The sequence below is a fragment of the Lemur catta genome, chromosome X (genome assembly GCF_020740605.2).
Source record: "Lemur catta isolate mLemCat1 chromosome X, mLemCat1.pri, whole genome shotgun sequence".
Lineage (NCBI taxonomy): Eukaryota > Metazoa > Chordata > Mammalia > Primates > Lemuridae > Lemur > Lemur catta.
In genome coordinates, this window is record NC_059155.1 from 38,013,320 (window position 1) to 38,035,701 (window position 22,382).

Here is a 22,382-nt window from a genome sequence, read left to right on the forward strand (position 1 = left end):
GATGTGCTCTATATTTACTTCTTGGCTTCTTTACTATCTCCCCACCCCACCCCACTAGAATATAAACTTCTCAAGAGCAAGGAATATTTTGTCTATTTTATTCCCCGACATCCCCAGAGCCCAGGACAATGCATGGAATATAGTAAATGTTCAACAATTATGTGTGAAATGAATAGTAACTGCATTGACCTTTGCAAACTGCAAATGCAAATTGGATCAGGTTATCCTAGGCTTAAAATCCTTCAGTGACTTCCCACTATTAGAAAAAGGTTTATATCCAACATCATCCCCTGCCACCCTCCATTCACTCTCTCTGCTCCAGCCCTGCTAGACTTTTCTATTTCTCTACCAGGCTATTGTTTCTTCCCCTGAAGGACCTTCACACATGCTGGCCCCTCTACTTGCAATGCACTCCTCTCTTCTCATCATATACTAACCCCTCCACATCCTTCCATCCCAGCTGAAAAGTCACCTTTTTGGCCAAGTACCTCAGGTTTTTGCATCTCCTTTGCAGCCTTTCCTACTTCCCTTATTAACTTATTTATATTTAGCTCTTCAATATTCTGTTTCCCCTAATATATCATGAAGGTGGAGGCCATATCTAACCTATTCAGTACTATGGTTCCTAGTAGGCACATAGTAGGTATTCAGTAAATGTTTGCTAACTGACTGCTAAAAGCAAGTGCCTGATAATGTAACTCAAATCACATTAATGTCTGTAAATGTAAGGTCATGGATTTGGTACACCCTGAGACCCACATACTGATTAGTCTCAGAACCAGAAAAAGAGGTCCCTGGAACTCAAGCCAACTGAAAATACTGCAGGGCTCAAGCACTCAAAGTACATGCTGTGCCTGAGGAGCCCATAGGTGAAGCAAAACCATCTCATTCCTTCTGTGAGATCTAAGTTGGTACTGTAAACACCAGTTCTTTCTTTACAACTGCATCTGTCACCTGAATATGAAGACAGATAGTTTCCAAAACTGAGTTACGATAAATGTGTCTCGTCACATTTTTTTCTAAGCTGTAAGCAATGAGTGAACTGTTTATTGTCAATATTTTAGTTGTCAAGTGAGAAAATAGCACAAATAATCGGCTATAGGTTCTGTAGATAAAAATGAAAGCTAACAGAAAGAAAAAGATAAAAATACCACCACATAAAAACATCATAAATGGCATCACAGACAATAAAAATAGACAAGGTGTAAACTTCCAGGGATTAATAAAGTATTCTCTCCAAGAAAACTTTAAGTACATGGTTCTTCAAATCTGCTGCTAAATTGTACATCTCTCTAATTCTTAACAGTTTGGGGGAAGAAATGATTTTTGGATTTTAGGTATAATATAATGCTTAAGAAAGAGCGCTTGGGTACCAGCCTGCCTAAATTCAACTCCTGGCTTGGTCTCTTTCAAGCCATGTGACCTGGGGCAAGTGGTGTTACTTCTCTGAACCTTGGTTTCCTCCTCATCTGCAGAATGTAGTAAAAATAATGCCTCTCTTAAAGGTTGTTGTGAGGATTAAATGCACTGACATATGAAAAGAACAGAATAAGCCTCATCAAGTGTTACTTATTTTCATTGTGGTGGTTGTTACTGTCATCATCCACATATAACATGAGCTAAAGGCTAAAGAAATGTTGGTAAGAAGATGTCTTGATAGACTTTTTAATGAAAGAAAGACTGGGCATTACAAGAATCATCTAAGGCTGTGGTCCCTAACCTTCGGGCCATGGCCCAGTACAGGCCCGTAGACCGTTAGGAATTGGGCTGCACAGCAGGAGGTGAGCAGCCAGCAAGCAAGTGAAGCTTCATCTGTATTTATAACTCCTCCCCATCACTTGCATCACCTCCTGAGCTCCGCCTCCTGTCAGATCAGCAATGGCATTAGATTGTCATAGGAGCATGAACCCTACTGTAAACTGTATATACGAGGAATCGAGGTTGTGCAATCCTTATGAGGATCTAATGCCTGATGATTTGAGGTGGAGCTGAGGTAGTGATGCTAGTGCTGGGGAGTGGCTGCAAATATAGATTATCACTAGCAGAGAGGTTTGACTGCACAATAAATGTAATGCACTTGAATCATCCAAAGCCATCCCACCACCCCCCAGGTCCATGGAAAAATTGTCTTCCATGAAACCAGTCCCTGGTGCCAAAAAGATTGGGGACCTCTGATCTAGGGCCATTCAAAATAAAATGTTGTAATGACAGACTGTCAAAGATAGGGCTTAGCAATGCAAACACAACATTCTCTCTAAGTTTGATAAGCAGGATAAATAATACAAGGAACCCATGAGATTAAAAAGGCAATGGGAAACCTCCTGCCTCTGAAAATCATGCTATAAAGAATTTGAAAGGGCATCCAGAGGTCTCTAAGCTCATTTATGTTTGGGTATTTATTTGGCAAGCTGGGGTATTCATTTCACATTACTCAAGCCTACGTTAATAGTCCTAGTAGTTTGCAAGATCCCCAATGCTTCCACAGTCATCAACAGGGTGCCTATGGTCATTTACAGATGTGTTGTACTTTGTGAAAATGGACAGGCATCACACAGCAATTATAACATGAGACTAAGTGGCAAACATTAACAAACATATAACATCACAACCATGGTTCTATCGGAATGGACATTAATTCTGGATTACTAGTATTCAAATTAGTGGAGGTTTAACACAATTCAAAAGGAATTATGTGTTTTGGTGGCTTCCTCAGGCTGTGGATGAGACTTTACTACAAGGGAGGTTCTTGTTGGAAAGCCTGACTATTTGATTAAGGAAGGCGACCCCCATTCACCCCAAATTTTCTCTGGACTTGAAGACAAACTAATCAAATAATGAACTGCTCTTCTAGGTGTTTGAGGTTGCTACCCTCTAAGGTAGGCTCCAACTCAAGACTCTTCCAGAGCTGGCAGGGCTGGAATCTCTGAGCTCAGACTGGGACTGCATCAAAATCTAGTCCTAAGAGGCTTCCACACACACTGGCCTTTGATACTAGCTGATCATATAAATAGAGCTCTCCAGTCTTCTGAACTGTCTTCTAGTGCGGTCTCAGGTTCACAGGACTGCCTCTCTCCTCTCACTTTCCTGATATGCACCTGTTACCCAAATATTTCTGTTAGTCCCTTCCTGCCTCCATACTTCCCTTCTCAGTGTCTGCCGACAGTTTATTTTCAAGTCTGCAGACCACCAACACAATAGCTGAAACCCACCCAGACCAAAACCAAGGCAAGTTGGTTCTGGCAGGGTGCAGCACTCCCTCCCTTCCTCTCCTTCCTGTTCTCACGGGCAGCTGCCAGCTTCAGGTATGGGAGGGGCCACTCACTGAGCTGCAGACCTCACCACAGTCCCACTCTATGTACCAGCTGCCCATTGAGTGGGGAAGCCTGAACCACCCCTGGTCTATGTGGAAAAAGGGCTCTGACTTGCAGTCCAGCCCTGCCTTTGCCAGCTCTTTCCCTCTACCCTTGATGGCATTCTGCCACAGCCCAGCCAGAATACCTGAAGATAAGAAGCTACTTCCCTCATAACCACTGCCCAAGAACCCCCCTTTTGGGGAGACCAGTTCACATCCACATCCTGTGAGAAACAAAATCCTGAGATTGTACCACCTGTCCTGATTATCTCTCAAGCCAGATGGTTCCTCTCCAGTCCCCACTGCCATACCCCGAGGTCAGGAGCTCATTGTCCCCTTGCCTGCACTCCTGCAATGATCTCCCTCCAGGGCTCCCTGTCCAGTCTTCCTTCACCCATATGCTGCCAGAAGCCTCCTTCTAAGACCAAGTCAGATCCTGTCACTCTTCTGCTGAAAAGATCTTCAATAGGTTCCCACTATTTAGGGAAAGAAATTCTCCAAATATTACCATGTTATCAAAGTCCTCTATAGCAACAATCCTCAAATTTTTTGATCTCAGGATCTTAAAAATAATTGAGATGTGCTGGGATAAAGAAAACGGGGATGATTCCTTGAAAAAGAAAAAAACTGAGTACTCCAAAGCAGTGGTCCCCAACCTTCTTGGCACCAGGGACCGTTTTCATGGAAAACAATTTTTTCCATGGACCAGGGAGTGGGGATGGTTTTGAGATGATTCAAGCACATTACATTTAGTGTGCACTTTATTTCTATTATTACATTGTAATATATAATAAAATAATTATACAACTCAACATAGATTGGGGATCCCTGCTCCAAAGACTATTTATGTGGGCTGTATCTGTCAGTATTTATTGAGTTATGAATGAAAACTAAAAACTTTTTAAAGTATTCAGGTATCAATGCACTTAAATTAACAATAATAAACCAACTACATGTTCAAATGAATAAAATAATTACATGGTAACATAAATAACATTTTTCTGAAAAATAGCTACATTTTTATGAAAATAACCATATTTTCCAAAACAACCAAAAATGTAGATACCAGCAGCACTGTTTTATATTTTTGCAAATGTCATTAACATCTGGCTTAATGGAGGACAGCTGGATTCTCATGTCTACTTCTGTGCTTGATTTTTTGGGATAGGCTGATTTAGCTGAGGCACACACACACAAAAAAGCCCTCAAGTCTTAGACAGATATGTCATTAGAAAAGGTAGGACTGTGCAGACCTTCTCAAAGGGACTCGAGTGGCTTCCTATGGATGGAAGTATGGGCATCAGAGTCAGAGAGAGGTGGGAGAGAGAGATTACAAAAAGGCACAAGGAAATGCTGGGGAGTGATGGATATGTTCATTAACTTGATTATGGTGATGGTTTCATGGTACGTACAAATGTCAAAACTGATCAAATTATACATTTTAAATATATGCTGTTTGTTGTATGTCAATTATAGTCCAATAAAGCTGTTAAAAAATAGGGAAAAAGTAAAAAAAAAATAATCATCATCATCATGGCCTCAACCTCCTTATCTTCCTCCTCTACCTCCACTCCCCCTAAAGCCACACAACCTATACTCAGCTGTGAGTTACTAACAGTCGTGCCCCAGACCAACACCGGCCCTCTCTGTACCTTTCCTCTCATCCCTGCCTGAAATGCTTTTCCCCACTGATGCCTCCACTCTCTGCCTTTCTCCCTTCTCCAACTGAAGAAATTCCTTAAAATCCACATTGAATGTCACCATCCCTAAGAGGCCTTCCTAGATCCTAACACCCTCTCCAGGGAATATTAAGCTATCGTTGCCTCAACTTCGGTGAGTCAGGTAGGAATCAGGTGACAGCAGATGGAACACATTTAAATCTGAATTTCCTCAGAATGGCTTATCTCCCATTAATTTTCTTTGAATCAAGAAAGGACACCAAAAAGGGGATCAAAGAAACCCATGAGTAGATGAAGTCAGCCCTGGACAAGCAGCCTAGTGTTACAGGGCCTATTGGGAAAATCCATCTCCTCCATGTCCAATTCTCCCACCATACACACCCACAGGCAGCTTCCTGGTTGCAAAGGCCATACTTGGCCATCTAAAATCCTCCAAGAGCCCAGCTCATTGCAGATGTTCACCAAATACCTGTGCTGTAAGTGAAGCAATACTTCCTCAGTAAGACCTTCACACACAAAAGACATCTAAGAGGATCTACCTGCCAGGGTTGTCATAAGTCCTTATTAACAGAGTATATGAGTTTCCTAGGATTGCCATAACAAAACCACAAATTGGGTGGCTTAAAACACAGAAATCTATTCTCTCACAGTTCTGGAAGATAGAAATCCAAAAGCAAGATGTCAGCAGCAGAGCCATGCTTCCTCTAAAGGCTCTTCCAGCTTCTTCTAACTTCTGGTCATTACCAGCAATCCTTAGCATTCCTTGGCTTGTAGCTGAATCACTCCAATCTCCACCTGCATCTTCACATGGTCCTGTATGTCTCTGTATATCTCCAAATCTCTTTCTACTTATTAGTACACCACTCACTGGATTTAGGGCCCACCCAAACTCAGTATGACCTGATCTTAACTTGATTATTTCTACAAAGATCCTATTCCAAATAAGGCAACATTCTGAAGTTCAGGGTACACATGAGTTGGGGGAGACCATATTCAGCCCAGTACACAAGCATGTGTGAATGTGCCTGGTACACAGTAGGTGGCTGGCTCATGTGAACATTGTCCCTTCTTCCAGACGGATAACCAAGGCTTATGGAGAGCTTTCTATTTAAACACTTATCAACCAAGTGGGAGCAACTGGAAGGGAAATGAAACATAGCAGTGGATGAGAACTGTTTTCCTTCTCAGCCCCTGCCCTCCTCCCATGACTACTCTGCCCCAATTTTTCCTTGTTTCCACACCCTACACCCACATGATCAGTCCCCTACAGAACACACACCTGCCTATTCAGAGAAGAACTTCATATGCTATCCAGGAATCGCCTCCTTACATTCAGGGACTATAATTTAATGCTAAAATTTCTTAGTGACAGGGATAGAATTTCCCAGTGAGAGAATGTTTGTTGTGTGCAGCCTACACAATAAATCATAAAGGCCAGCTTTTTCAAATGAAGAAAAGGGAAAGAGTGACTCTGAAGAAAATTCCTCCAAAGATCCAGCTCTGATCCAGGGTACTTCGATGTGACTGGGCTTTCTAATGTCAGTGGCCACTGGTTAAAAATAAAAAATCCAGGAAATATTATGGTAAAGCATAAAAAGCCTTTGTTGAAAAACAGAAACAAGTAAATATTCTATGTCCATCTTTAACAATGAAAGGCCAGGAATGTTCAACAAAACCCACATTTGGGAACCCATGCTTGAGCTGTTGGCTGTAATGAGTATGCTCCTAACCTCAGTTTTGTTGTAAGTGCATAATAGGCCCTGCCAGCCCCCACAGGCTTGGATGCTTGGGAAGTATGGTGAGAATCACGGGGGCAGGTCTGGCAGGGTCCTGACCCCCTGCCCATAACACAGGAATTAGTCAGACAATGAGGTGGCAGACCAAGTCTTGCCATGATTCCCTTTTTACTCAATACCAAATCTTAAGTACAGTTTTGAGTTACTCAAAACATCGTTACTTCTCAAAGTCAACTTGGACCTAGTCTCCCGCAATGTTAAAATGGCCTTGACTTTTTCTGCTGTCAGTCTTGGTGATTTGGTGAAGTATTTACAAAACCCTATTATTTCCCTTGAGGATTCTTTGTCTCCCTCTGTTTTTCTTCTATTCTGTACTCTCCCTCTATTCTTTCAAGATGTTCATCACACTGCTTTTTTCAAACTGTGATACTTAACACATCATTAATTTACACCATTTCAAAGGTTTTCCATTTTTAGACCTATCTACATAATACATACTATTGTAATACATTAGATTAAGCATTTAAAAATTAAATTAGAAACATGTAATTGATATCAAAAGAGAGACCACATGTCATATTACATTGAGGATACTTTGTTAAATGGACACAGGAACCCAATTTTCACAGATGCTGAAAATTGATAGTGTTCACACTTATAAGGGCCACTAATAGTGTATCTGGCTAGTGTGTTCGGTGAAAGAAAAGTGTGTTTAAGTTTAAATGTCCTAAGTATAACAGCTAAGTATCTGGGTCAAAATTCCCATTCAAGTAATTACATTTCCCCAACAAAAAGTTAATTAGCACTTCTTAAAAACACTGTTGGATAGCGCTACTTGATAAGATTATTTGAGCAAGTACATGTCCACGATGTACAAAACAATCCAGATCCCCCTGGGTTACTTTTCCTATAAATTGGAAATCTGTAGTCCCTTATTTAAGGGTGAGCTCCCACTAAAGCAATCTTGGACAGCACATTAAGACAAAGATAAACTTCATATGTATACTCTCCATAAATCTCCAAGAAAATATCACACTCATCACTTGTTTATCCAGCACAAAACCTATCGGTGTATTTCACCTAATCAGAACTCAGGTGATAATAGGAAGAGATACAAAATATTAATAGATTTTGTAGACATGCACAACCTGCACATACCCACGCCCACATCCACACACAAAGTTTCAGAAATTTTATTCACAGGAGAGCTCCTTAACTCCTCAGTTAGAGCTTCCTTTCTCCTACTTTACACCACAAAGTTTTTACAGAGCTGGCTTATGCTCTCCATCTGAACATCCTAGAAAAAACGACATGAAGGAGAGCCAGTGCTACCTCTAGGCCCCTAACAAGAACTCAGAGTAATAGCTACTAGCCTGCCAGGGAAGGAGACAGAAAAACTCAGCGAATTGTGAATCAACATATGTGTGGAAGAAGAGGCTGGAAAGGTGGATCTACCCAGAATGAAGATACCCTGAGGCCTCCTTTGTTCAGAATAAAGCTCTGCTCCTTCTCATTTGGGTGTTGGGGTTCCCAGCCTGAATGCCCAGGCACCTTAAAATGACTTCCCACTACCCTGCAGGAAAAAAAAAATCAAATCTCTGACAGAAAGTTTACAAACCTCTTCTTGATGCCCCCATACACTGTGCTTCAGCCAAAATTAATTTCTGTCCATTCTTCCAATACATTCTTCTCTTGCACACTCACCTCCAAGCCCTCACACGTGGCCTTCCCTTTGTCAGGAACACTCCGGCATCACTAACCCTTTGCATTGCTCCTTTTCTGGGTAACTCCTACTCATCTTTTGGGGTCTCAGCTCTTTCACTCTGCCCCACTCCCACCCTCCTCCCCCAAGGTTGAACTGGGTGCCTCTACTGTGTACTTCTCCTCTCACAGCCCTCAGACAAATAGGTAGCCAAGTGGAGTCTAGCATGTTCAAGTGCTCATAGGACTGTGAGTTCCATGAGGGCAGGGACAGTCCCTACCCTTGTAACCAATGAATCCCCAGGGCCTAGTTCAGGTTAATAGCTCAATAAAAATATTGATCAGATTGAACTGAAGTGAGTGAAAGAGAGATTTGGAGCCTGGTAGGGCTTTTGGTTGTCAATTCACCCTCCATAAACAGACAAGAATTCCAAGTCTTGGCAAGTCTAACTTGGCTTCCACTTTCCCAGCTATTTTTGCTTTTATAGGAATTTGCCTCAATGTCTGTTGCCACACAGTTTTTCAGCCACAACTGCCAATATCTTCATGAAGAGATAATGCAAAAAAAAAAAAAAAAAAAAAACACTCCTGACCTGGGAATCATGATATCTGAGGAGTTTGACAACTGGCTCTATCCCTTACTAGATTTCTGACCTTAGCCAAGTACCCTACTCCCTCTAGGCTTCAGTTGGTGAAATAAGAGAGATGGGCTATAACTTCTCCTAGGTTCTTTCTCCTGGACTAATTCTATGACTTTTAACCCATAAAAATGAAGTTATTCCTATGCTACTGGGGACAGGGGAGTTTTCCTTTCTTTTAAATAGAAGGGAAGATAAGAGAGAAAGAGAAATAGTTACTATTGTGAGTTAAAGTATGCCCTCCAAAAAGATATGTTCAAATCCTAACCTCTAAGTACCTGTGAATGTGACCTTATTTAGAAATAAGGCCTCTGTAGATATAATCGAGATGAGGTGATAGTGGACTAGGGTGGGCCCTAATCCAATGACTAGTATCCTTATAAGTAGAGGGAAATTTGGACACAGAGAAACGGAGATACACACACACACACACACACACACACACACACACACACACAGGGCAGAAGGCCCTGAGAGGACAGAGGCAGAGACTGTAATGCCAAGGATTGCCAGCAACCATCAGAAGCTAGAATAGGCAAGGAAGCATTCTCCTCTATATTTTCAAAGGGAGCATGGTCTACCAATACCTTGATTTCAGACCTCTAGCCTCCAGAACTATGACACAATAAATTTCTGTTGTTTCAAGGCACCAAATTTGTGGTCATTTGTTACATCAGTCCTGGGAAACTAACACAGGTACCATCTTGAGAAAAGACCAAACACAGAAAATGTCTTCTCATTTTACCTAAGATCTAACATCCCTTGACTAACCCTTGCAGGTGTGTATATGGGTTCTGGTAGCATGAGGGCTTCCTATGACAACTGCTAGCAAGATGAGGTTCTGGCTATACAGAAAGAAAATATATGTGCAGGAGGGGGAAAGGGGGCCAAAAATAGCCCTCCTGAGAATCACCATGAGATTTTCTATTCAGAACATTTTGTGCTGATCACAAAGCATGCCACAACTCATTATTTTAAGAGCATTGATGAAGTGATGTATTTACCAACTCCAAATCAACAACAGGGAGGTATCCAGGACAATATATCAATTGTCTTAAGAAAGGGCTGGCTGGATGGATACATAACATGACCAAGGAAGCAAACAGTTTTGAACAAGGGCTCTTCCGGGCATATTAACCGAGAGGTGTGTGCTCAGACAATTATTGCTTGTTAATAGATAGGTCCTCAATAGCAAAATGTAGCTACCAAATGACAATAAGCCCTGAACAACAACAACAAAAAGGTACAATTGCTTTTCATCAACCAAAGGCTTTCAGAGACAAAAAGCACAGTCTGCAATAGCACAAATGATGCGACAAGTACAGCCAGGAGCCCTGGGCTCTATTCCTAGCTTTGCACTCATATAAAGAACATAACAGCAGTTGTACGTTCAGTATCTTTTGACTGAGAAAACACCGAGCCACAAACAGCTACCATATATTGAGTAGTTCTTTTAATTTGTTTACTTTTAATTTATAAAGAAAACAGGTTTATTTGTCTCATGATTGTGGCTGGAATATCCAAGATTGGGCATCTGCCTCTGGTGAGGGCCTCAGGCTACTTCAACTCATGGTTGAAAGTGGAAGAGGAGCAGGTGTGTCCAGACACCACATGACAAGACAGGAAGCCAGAGAGAGAAACTGAGAAAGCCAGACTCTTTAACAATCTGCTCTTGGGGGAACTAGTCCATTCCTGTGAGAGCCAGAACTCACCGTCTGCCATGGGAGAGCATTAATCTATTAGTGATGGAACCACCCCCATGACCCAAAGACCTCCCACTAGGCCCAACTTCCCCAAACTGCCACATTGGGGATCAAATTTCAGCATGAGTTTTGTTGGGGACAAACCACATCCAAACCATAGTAATTTGTAACACAGTTCAGTTATTTGTCACATTATGCATTCTGTGCTGGGATACTTTAATTTAATTTGAATATATTTGATTTATTCCTTTTTGTATATTAGTAATAATAAAATTAACATATACAACACTTACTTTGTACCAGGCACTATTTATTCTAAACACTTTTTAAAAAATATCTAATGTAATCCAGACAACAACCTTCTGAGATACATACTATCATTATATTCATTTTCCAGATAAAGAAGTTGAGGCTTAGAGAAGTTAAAGCAATTTGTCTAGCATCATCATATATACCTGCATAGCTTGTATATTCTTGACGGAGACTCTTAAACCAAGCAGTCTGGTTCCAGAGCCTATTTCTCAACCTGCCATCACAACAGTATGCACATACTTATGAAAAACAGGCCATGTTAGTCATTTAGTCTATTGCTAATACTAGGTGTGCATATTTAGTACCTGAAGCATTGACAGCACTCCCACACCCTCAGGGTCCAGGACCTGCACATTGGAACTCAGCGCTAAAGATACTTTAAAGCCTAGTCCAGCTCTGTCTATAGGCCCTTCCAGGTCAGTGCCGGCCAACAAGTATCTACTAGAAGGAATACCCCTCAAGCCCCCACTATAGGCAAAGAAATTCCCCAGCACTCAGATGGCAGGAGGTGTAGGGATATAACTTCTTTGACTTTTTAGGTTATTCCCCATGAGTTATCTTTAGGAGACTGCAGCTAACTGTGGACTCCCTGACTCACCATGCTGGGGTGGGAACTTGTAAGGTCCTAGGGACAGAAAGAAAGGCCAAAATGTTCAAAGGCTCTTGCCACAACACAGGAGCCTGGCCCCAGCAGTCTTCAGAGGCATGTTTACCCTGGAGATGCAGACACTTATTGGACTACAGATGGGCATGGCAAATGCTTGCCTGAGAGGTCAATTTTATCTTCTTCTCTTAACATGAGCTTCCAAAGAACACTGGACCAGATCCAAAAGCAGTCTTCTGGAACTAGTCCTCTCCACTCTTCAGAAAGTGCTTGTGGTAATGACTTAGGGATTCACACTGCTAATGGCCACCTCCTGGGAACAGGTGCTAGACCAGAGCTATGCAAGCTACAGCTGAGAGCTGTTTGTCAGGGTGAGCCGTGGGCAGCAGAGTCTTCTCGAGACCCAAAAACTTTCTCACAAGCAGGGCAGATCAATGTTTAGTGAGACCTGAAGCTTATACAGATTGAAAGCCACTTTTTTAGGGAGAGAATACTAAATTATAAATATAAAATTATTTGTCAGAGTGAGCCCTGGGCAGCAGAGTCTTCTCCAATGAGAGCAAATAAATCACCTGAAATGTCTTTAAATTCATGATCAGCCCAACTTGCCCACAAGTAAATTTCACATGCAAAAAAACTGAACTCACTCATCACATTTTGTGGGGGGCAGACTCTAAGTGACCTCCACAAGCCCTGCCTCCTGGTATTCATGCCCCTGTCTAACCTCCTTCCATCGAGTGTGACTTGCTTCTAACCAACAGGACATTGCAAAGGTGAGAGAATGGCTGTGATTATGTGTACATGATTACACTGCATCTATCTTGCTAAGAAACTCTCTCCCTTACTGGCTTTGAGGAAGTAAGCAGTCATGTTGGGAAGGTCCATGTGGCAAGGAACTGAGGATGGTCTCTGGTCAAAAGCCATCAAGAAACCGAAACCCTCAACCCTAAAGCCCATAGGCCTAAGTGCTTCTCAAGCTTTAGTATGCACAAAAATAATCAGGGGAGCTCATATAAACGAGGGCCCATGCCAAGAGATTCTTATTCAGTAACTCCAGCATGCGGGGAGAGGCTAGACTCTGAATCATTTTTTACAAAATGGTGATTCTGATGCTATACTTTGCCAAACGATTGACCCTAATTCCTGTTCATTTTCCTGCCTGCAGACCTTCTCATTTGTCACCTCTTTCCCTCTAATTGCCACCTCCCTGGTTTATCTCTCATCTTCTCTTACCTGCATTAATGGAATATTCTCCTACCTACCATTTCTCCCTGCTTCAAATCTCTCATCTCTTTATTTTTCATAATGGCCCAAGAATGATTCTCCTAAAACTGAAGTGGGATCATGTCATTCCTCTTCCTCAAAAACCTTCAGTGGCAATATAGACAAATATATTTTAACAAGGTCATTCATGTAAAGAACTATAGACTTCTGAAACAGCCACCAATAGAGGAGTGATTAGACAAAATATATTATACTCATATGATAGAACACTATGTAGTCATTACAAGTGATGTTTTAAGGATGTTTTAATCACATCAAAAAATGTTTAAAGTAACATAGGTGAAAAAATGTAACAAGTATGGCTTGTAAGCATGTATGATCCTCGCCGAATAGATTAAACACTGAAAAGAAATTCATCAAAAACTTGAGTAGTTTTCCCCCTGGGTTAATTATGGCATCCTCTTTATATGTATTTATACTTTGCAGGTTTCCTACAATGAGCATGTAATGAAGAAAAACACAATAAAATGGTCTGTAAATAATGTCTAGGACTCTTCAATGTCAGGTACATTCAGTCAAGACCATCCAAGATCCTTGCTACTTTATTCAGTCTCATCCCTAAATACATGTACCTTCCAGCCACGATGAACAACTGACTCTTCCTCAGCTATACACCATGTGTTTTCTCACATGGTTGTTTCTGCCTGGAATGAAGCCACTTTCCTTACCATCTCTACTATTAGATCTCTTACTCAAATTTCAAGGTTCAGGAAGCCACCTCCTCCAGGTACACTTCTCTGATCCCTTCCTGATGAATGTCCCCCTTTTGCTTCCTACAGAAATTCATTTGCTAGCTTGCTTGCTCATTCATTTATCATTCATTCAATTCCACTTTCAATCACATAGTTAGCAGTTTACAAGCCTCTCTTCCCTACCAGAAAACAAGCACTGGGAAGACAGAGGCCAGGTCTGAATCAACTCTCAACTTGTCACTTAACCCAAAGGCTTAGAAATCACAGACACTCAATAAAACGAGTGTTGAAATGAAATATACAGGGCATTTATATCACATAAATCACTGCATCTTTTGTCAAGTGGCTATGGTTTGGATATAATGGGACATCAACTTCTAATTAAATTCAGCATTTTTCAGGATAAATACAGCCATCAAACAAATTTCCTGGCTATAGATATTACCATGCACCATCATGAGGAACATACTTAACATCTAAAGTGAAACAAGGTACACCGCAGTCTACAAGCCAACATCTTTGAGCTTTATGGGCCAAAATACCCAGAAAAAGTACCAGGTCCTTATGCCACTGCTATATGTCAAATTGAAATAAGGAGTGAAAAGGTAAGGAAACTAAATAAATACCAAAAATGCATCTGATGAAAATAAGATCCAGACAGAGACTTCTGGGAAAATCTAAGAGCAAAATAGACTATTCTAGGAAACATTATAAGGGCAGAAGTGCCAATATGAGAAGAGAATGGGAAGGAAAGTGCTACATTTGCTGAGCATCTATATCTTACAGCATATATAACATGTCAGATGTTATTATTATTATTGTTGTTTAGTCCTCACAGTAGCTCTGCAATGTAGAAATTGTCATCCCATTTCACTAATGAACAAACTAAAGCTCAGAAGTTATAAATGGTAGAGCAAGGACTCAAACCTAAGTCTTTCTGATTTAACTCCAGGATCTCTGTACTAGAACAGATCATAATAGGCCCCATCTTCCACCACTATTTTGGTTATAGTTCCTCCAAGCTGCCACCAGATAACACTTTGCTAAGTGTCCCCAAAAACTTCATGTGTTGGAAACTTAATTCCTCTGCCCTCACAGATGGATTCATGGATTAATGAGGAATCTGGACTTTGGATTTCTGACTTGGTGCTGGAACGAGTTACGACTTTGAGGCTATTGGGATGGGATGAATGTATTTTGTATGTGAGAAGGATATGAGTTTTGGGGGGATCAGGAGTAGAATGCTATGGTTTGAATGCCCCCTCCAAAACTCATTTTGAAATTTAATCCTCAATGCAACAATGTTGGGACGTGGGGCCTAATTGAGGTACTGAGGTCATGAAAGCCTAACAGATGCCAGACACCAGGTACCATACCCTTGGACTTTCCAACCTCTAGAACCATGAGCTAAATAAACTTGTTTTCTTCCTAAAGTATTCAGTCTGTAATATTCTGTTATAGAACACAAAATGGACTAAGGCACCCTTCCTAAAACCCATTCTGAACATTTTGCTTCCCCATTAAACTCTCTATCAATTCCCCACTATCTAAGAAATAATATTCAAGTTCCTTATCATGCTGCACGAGATCCTTCATGATCTGTCCCAGTCTCTTACTCTCACACATACTTCCTAAACTCATCAACCTCTTTCATACTTCTGTGCCTTTGCAAATGATATGCCCTCTGCATTTCAGTTTGGCAAACTCCTATTCACCCACCAAAAGTCAAGTCAAATATCATCCCTCAGAGAAGCCTCTTTGGAGCTATTGTCTTGTATAAATCAACATCTCTTTCCTTTTGTATTTCTCTAATATATTTTTCATAAGTCAACTGAAGCACCTATCAGAGTATACTATCTCCCTTACTGGACTGTGAGTTCTTCAAGGATAAAGTAATCTCTATGCCCTGTACTTGGTATAGTAGCTGACATACAGGAATATTCAATAAATGTTTACGGGGATTGGTAGGTTTAATCTAAACATCAACACAAAATACATTCTAATTACATAGATAAAGATAATCAACAGTCTAGTAGTCAGCAATTACATGCACACATGTACACACACATGCATGCACACACATAACAAACCAATATGTCAGCATTACATTAATTATAGACAAATAAAGGCTCAGTCAATATCAATCATCTCAGCTCACCCTGGGTAACTTTCTATTACCAATATCGGAGATATGAATGTTGGCAACACCTGAAAATGAGGACATCTCACTCAGGGATGTGGTAACAACAGTGTGGCAGATGACTTACATCCAACAATGCCAATATATCGAATACATGGCCAGGTGTCAAAACTTCAACTGACCCTGATCCCTCGTGAGTGATACATAATGATAAAAATTCGTATCACCAATGTCTCTGGACTCCCAGCTGGGAATCTCAGAACCCATAAGTTATATCTGCACTGATAAGCCACAAGTTTGATCTAGAAGATAAATATAGCATCATTCATCAGCCCACAAAGTCAGACAAATTTCACTCAGCAAAAATGTGGGACAATGTGATATCGTATATGCCATAAAGTGCTTTAAAGAAAACATAGGACTCCTCTCAGACATTAAAGTATAAATTCTGTGGAGTAATAATTTGCAAAAACTATAACAATGCAACTTTACCAGAATATAAACTGCAAATATGTATCCTTTGAAAAAGCATACCATTTTGCTTAAAGAGAAGATATCATACTTCACAAATACAAGACTCTGGTGTTCAAAATGAAAACTAGGATACTATTTCATGCTTAAATGAATAAATGTGAGAGCACAGTTTACAGATGCATGCTGTTTCATTTAAGACCTTTGTGAATTGAACTATTTTTCATACTATTTTTCATGACAGTTTCCTACTTAATAGTCAAGATTCTAACTTGCTAAATCCAAGCAAGTGTTTTGTAAACAGAATTGTGGAAGTTTCATCAATGAAACCATCCAATCAAGGTTTAGTAAGGGCATGCGAGCTCAGACATCACTCTAGCTCAGACATTCCGCAATCTCCTCCCCTGAGGGAAAACGAAATACCTCGAGCCCAAACCAGGGCTGTGAGGCCAAATCTCCACAAAGACTGCAGGAGGCAGTGAGTCCATGGCAACCAAGTCCATGAGTTGGGGGATTCCTCAGCACATACTTCTCTGGGCAACAGAAGAAGGACTACTTGCCCACAAAGTACTTTTCAAGTAAAGTTTTGTTCTTTTAGCTTTCGAATTTACATTTTTGGGAGCGTGTGATTCTTTCACGTCTAGTAGTGCCGTAAGAGGGACTGGGCATTTCCGTTCCGTCCTCCTCGCTATAACCACTAGCAACGGCACCTCAGTGCAGTTGCGAAGACTGAGCAGTCCCATCTCTGTCAAGTCTCAGCGGCTAAGATGGCCGCGGTTGCTTCTGGCTCCTCCCCCACCGCAGCCCCGCCTACCGGTCTCATTTGCCTTCGCCCCGGAAGTGGAAGTAGTGACTGAGGTCAGAGGGTGGAGCCGCTGCTTGGAAACGCTGGGAGCTCTTTCGCCATGGCTGCAGGTCCGATCCCTGTGCGTAACCTGGATGCCACCTTATACGTGCGGCACTTGGATGAGAAGGTTAGCGAACCATTGCTGTGGGAACTGTTTCTCCAGGCAGGGCCAGTAGTCAGCACCCACATCCCAAAGGATAAAGTCACTGGCCAGCACCAAGGCTATGGCTTTGTGGAATTCCTGAGTGAGGAAGATGCTGACTATGCCATTAAGATCATGAACATGATCAAACTCTATGGGAAACCAATACAAGTGAACAAGGCATCAGTTCACAACAAAAACCTGGATGTGGGGGCCAAGATTTTCATTGGAAACCTGGACCCAGAGATTGATGAGAAGCTGCTGTATGATACCTTCAGCGCCTTTGGGGTCATCTTACAAACCCCCAAGATTATGCAGAACCGTGACACAGGCAACTACAAGGGTCATGCCTTTATTAATTTTGCTTCGTTTGATGCTTCGGATGCAGCAATTGAGGCCATGAATGGGCAGTACCTCTGTAACCGCCCTATCACTGTGTCTTATGCTTTTAAGAAGGACTCCAAAGGTGAGCGCCATGGATCAATAGCTGAACGACTTCTGGCAGCTCAGAACCCACTCCGCCCTCATCAGCTGTTTGCAGATGCACCTCCTCCACCTTCTGCCCCCAATCCTGTGGTATCATCATTGGGGTCTGGGCATCCTCCATCAGGCAAGTCTCCTCCTGGCTCCTTCCCATCCCCAGTGCCACCTCCTGGAGCCCTCCCACCTGGGATACCCCCAGCCATGCCCCCACGACCTATGCCTCCTGGGGCTGGAGGACATGGCCCCCCATCAGCAGAAACCCCAGGGGTGGGACATCCTGGTCATGGACACTCACATCCTCACCCATTTCCACCAGGTAGGATGCCCCATCCAGGGATGTCTCAGATGCAGCTGGCACACCATGGTCCTCATGACTTAGGACACCCCCATGCAGGGCCCCCAGGCTCTGGGGGACAACCACGGCCTAGACCACCACTGGGAATGCCTCATCCTGGACCTCCTCCAATGGGCATACCCCCCCAAGGGCCTCCATTTGGATCTCCCATGGGTCATCCAGGTCCTATGCCTCCTCACAGTATGCGTGGACCTCCTCCACTGATGCCCCCTCATGGATACACTGGCCCTCCACGACCCCCACCCTATGGCTACCAGCGGGGACCCCTCCCTCCACCCAGACCAACTCCCCTGCCCCCAGTTCCCCCTTGTGGCCCTCTTCGGGGCCCTCTCCCTCAGTAAATTTGTATTCTCCTTCTTGTTATATCCTCCCAATATCTTTTTGAGTTTTTGGACCAGAGTGGGCTAAGGCACTAATCCCTTAAGGCCACGCCCCCTTATAATGTAATTGTTTCCCACAGGAGGTATTTCTGTTTTTTTTTTTTATGTTGGTCCTAAGTGTTTTGCAAATGCCCAGAGAAAATTAAACTCCTTGTTAAAAAAAAAAAAAAAAGGTTTAGTAAGGGGTAGATTTTGGTATCCTATACTTATGAGTGGATTATAGGTATATCAGATAAAATTCCAAAAACTGACTCTCTTTCTTCCAAGATCCTTCAGAAAGTCAGTTTCAAATATACTTACTATTTAAAAATATATTATTTTTATATTACAAAGGTAACAGTGTTCTCCATAATAAGCAACAATTTTTTATTTCTCTAGTTTATGTACAATACGCAAATATGTATAAGTATATATGAATATCCATGGTAGGTAAAAGAATAGTAAGAGGCCTTCTACATAAAGTTAAAATAATGAAAAACAAATAATGTATTTTTTCTAGATAGCTCCAAATGCAATAGCAGTATTAAAACATGGAAGGGATTCATGCCAAATTCAGAATCCTGGTACCCTCTAGGCAGGAGGGAAGGGAATATGATCAGTGAGGAATACACGAGGGGCTTTAACTGCATCAGTAATGTTTTATTAAGTTAAGTGGTGGGTCTATGAGTACTCAGTAGATTATTCCTCATACCATTTTTGTATCTGAAATATTTTCTACTAATTTTAAAAGCCGGTGCTAGCATTAATTCCTTGAATTCCTTTTATAGGACATAACTAAAAACAAAGGATGCTGATGTCGTTGAACTCAGAGGCACTTTCTTATAAAGAGAAGTTTATCAAGATACGAAGTCTGAAGCCACTGCTATAATTGAGTAGAAAGTCTTCTGATAATAAATAAAGAATATTAATAGCCAAAATGTATCCAACACTTAATATATGACAGGCACTGTGTTAAGTACTTTACACAAATTATCTTCTTTAATCTTCATAGAAAAACTGCTAAAGGACGTACTAGTATTATTTATGTTTGATAGATAATGAAGCTGATGCTCCAAGAGGTCAGATACATCATGAGGGTTGGGCAGACACTTGACTCCAACTCCAATTCCCTAGTTCTCTCTTGCTTTTCACCACCTCTTCATACTGTCTTCCCAAATATCCAGTGCTATAGCATAAGGTATCTTTGTGCAATAGAAAAATGTAACCCTTCTGGAAGGGTGCAGCCCCTCACTAGCTGCCAAACACTATCTAAATTTCAGCCCCACTCACCCTGAGGGCCAGGTGTCCTTGTGAAGTAGTCCTGCATAACTCTATATAGAGTGGCTCTGCCTCCTGTTCCCCTTGCTTACCTGTGCTCTAGGCACCTCTTTTAGCCCCTGCTTTCTTCTTAGAACCCAGGAACACCTTTCATGAATTCAGCCTTATTGGAGTATAAGCATTTGTCCAGAATGCCTTGGGAAGTACAACATCCCTAGGTATCAATGAATCCTCCAGATACCTCACAAGTGAGCCACCAGTATCAGTGAGAGCCTCTAAAAGAGACCAGGCTGATTGTCCCCAGACAAGTCTGCCTTCTTGGTGCCCAACCGTGCCAGCAGGAAGCTAATTTCCCTCTCCTGGCAACATGGAGGGCAATGGCCTGGGCTCTTGGTGAAGCACACAAGTCCTTCCAGAGCAGTGGCTTTCAACCTGCATTTGTGGAGCTCTATGGGGTCCAAAGAGGTGACTCAGGAGCCATCACCAAATAGAAGAATTTCAGGGGAACAGGCAAACATGGATCCAGGCCCCATTCCCACCTGAGCCCCATGCAGCTTGGCCCTATCTTTACCAGAAACTGCGTAAGATTTCCTTTGAACAAAGAGACTTACTGCCAACACTATAGCAATAATTAAGAGTATAAAAAACATTACCCTAAATCCCTTCAGTCTACCCTCCATCTTTCCCAGACTCTAAGCACCAAACATTGTTTGTTGACATGTTTTAGCCCCACTGCCATCACTCCCTCAGCAAGCTAACCTTTTCTCATCTGTGCTAATGCAAACTCCTCACCACTGCTAGAGTGATGTTTCTAAAGCACACATACTTTTTTCCTGCATGTGGCCCTTGAAGTCCAAACTACTCAGCCAGACCTACGTGGCTGAATCTGATGGAATCTGGTTCCTGCCCTCTTTCCAGCTTGGTCTCTTAAAACCTACTTCCTAGATACCTACACTCCCTATATCAAAGAAATTATCATTCCCCAGCATGACATACTCTCATAGACCTCTGGGACTTTACAGGTGCTAGTCCTTCTCCCTGGAATGCCCTTCCTCAAGTCATCCACTGGAGAACTCATATCCATACTTCAAGACTCAGCTAAATGTCATCACTTTCATGAAACCTTCCTTGACCATCCCCCTGCGTTAACACCTTGGCAGCTTAGTGGCTCCCTCCTCTGTGTTTCCAACCATTTTGCACTCATTTATCTCATGTTTCTTGCCATGATATGCTGTAAATATCTGTTCAAAAGGCTGTCTTGCTAATTCTCTGGATATGTCTTAGCCCTACCTATAAACAAAGTCCAAAATACATTGGCCTAACATTCAAGACTATCCGTACCAATCTAGCTTCAACTTACATTGCTAACCTGATCTCCCATCATTTCCCTTCCCAAGCTCCAGACTCCAAGAAAAAGCTACTTCTCACTGTTAGCCAACACACCACATGCTTTCTCAACCCTGTGACTGCCCCCTCTGTCTCCCCTATCTCTTCATGCCAAAGTCCAGCTCCAATTGCCCTCTTCCATAAAGCCTTGTCTGAGTTCCTTAGCAGGAATCAATTTCCCCCTCCCCTGAATTCCCATAGGCCCTTGCTGGTGTCTTTATGTTTGACTTATCCTGCATGGCTGACCAGATTATGAGCTCCTGGCAAACAAGAGTGTGCCCTATTCATCTTTGTGTCTCCAGAGCTGACAGTGAGTGTCCAATGCAAGTTTGCTGAAAGAATAAGGATGCATTCTTGGGGTTATTTTTAAAAGAAGAATCCTTATTAGGAACATGTGAAATGCAAATTCTAGATTGTGCTCCTTTTGCCTCCTTAAGAAAACTATTATTAGATGCCAAATTTCTCTTAGGTTGTACAAGAGATTACCCAAAGAATACTGAAAAAAAAAAAACTCATGAAAGAAACAACTGCAAGAGAATGGGGAAAGGATAATGCCTTTTGATGGCTTCTGATGGGAATTTCTTATCCAGCCCTCTCCTATTAATATATGTTCTTAGACTATGATCTCCATTCATCAGAAATAAGGAATATGAACAGACCCTGTGCCCCAGTCGGGGCTCAGCCTTGCTACATTGTTTTTTGGCCCACTTGTCTCCCTATCCCCTTGTAGTAATGAGTTTCGTTTTGTAAAAGAAAAAAATCAATTTCATATCTAAATCTGATGCTTTTTCTAAAATACATAAGGCATTAATAACAAATCAGCATGCCCATTATTCAACAGCTTCCTGAGTAGGCCTGCAGACTTATCACAGTCATGTGAAAGAGTGTGCTAATTGTTTTCTTTTCAATGTGTGATTCCCAAATGAATAAATCAGTTAGAATGCTAATGACTTTATACAAGAAAACAATGGACTATCTTCTCTATGTTGTGATTATGATATTGCTTTGACATGCAGCTGATTCATAAACTTTTCAAGAGTGAAAAATGTGTATTGTTCTATTATTTTCCTTTATAAACATTCAAGTCACTTCAGTGTGACTGGTTGGTTCTCTCTTTCCTGTAAAAACAAACGGAAGCACATACCTAGAATGTGTTTTGCCCCCAGTGGGTCTTCAATATCGTTGTTTAAAACTAGCTTCATCAAGATATGATTCCAACA

The 22,382-nt window shown here is 41.7% G+C and overlaps 2 protein-coding genes across 2 annotated transcripts in view; one reads left to right on the top strand and one right to left on the bottom strand.

Annotated features, from left to right (window-relative positions):
* FGF13 (fibroblast growth factor 13) overlaps nt 1-22,382 on the bottom strand; it is a 510,355-nt gene that overhangs the window by 451,814 nt on the left and 36,159 nt on the right. The gene's annotated exons all lie outside the window — the stretch shown is intronic.
* Nucleotides 17,218-18,480, top strand: LOC123628675 (splicing factor 3B subunit 4-like). Its single transcript, XM_045538559.1, has one exon. It carries the CDS (start codon nt 17,218-17,220, stop codon nt 18,478-18,480), a length of 1,263 nt encoding a protein of 420 aa, XP_045394515.1.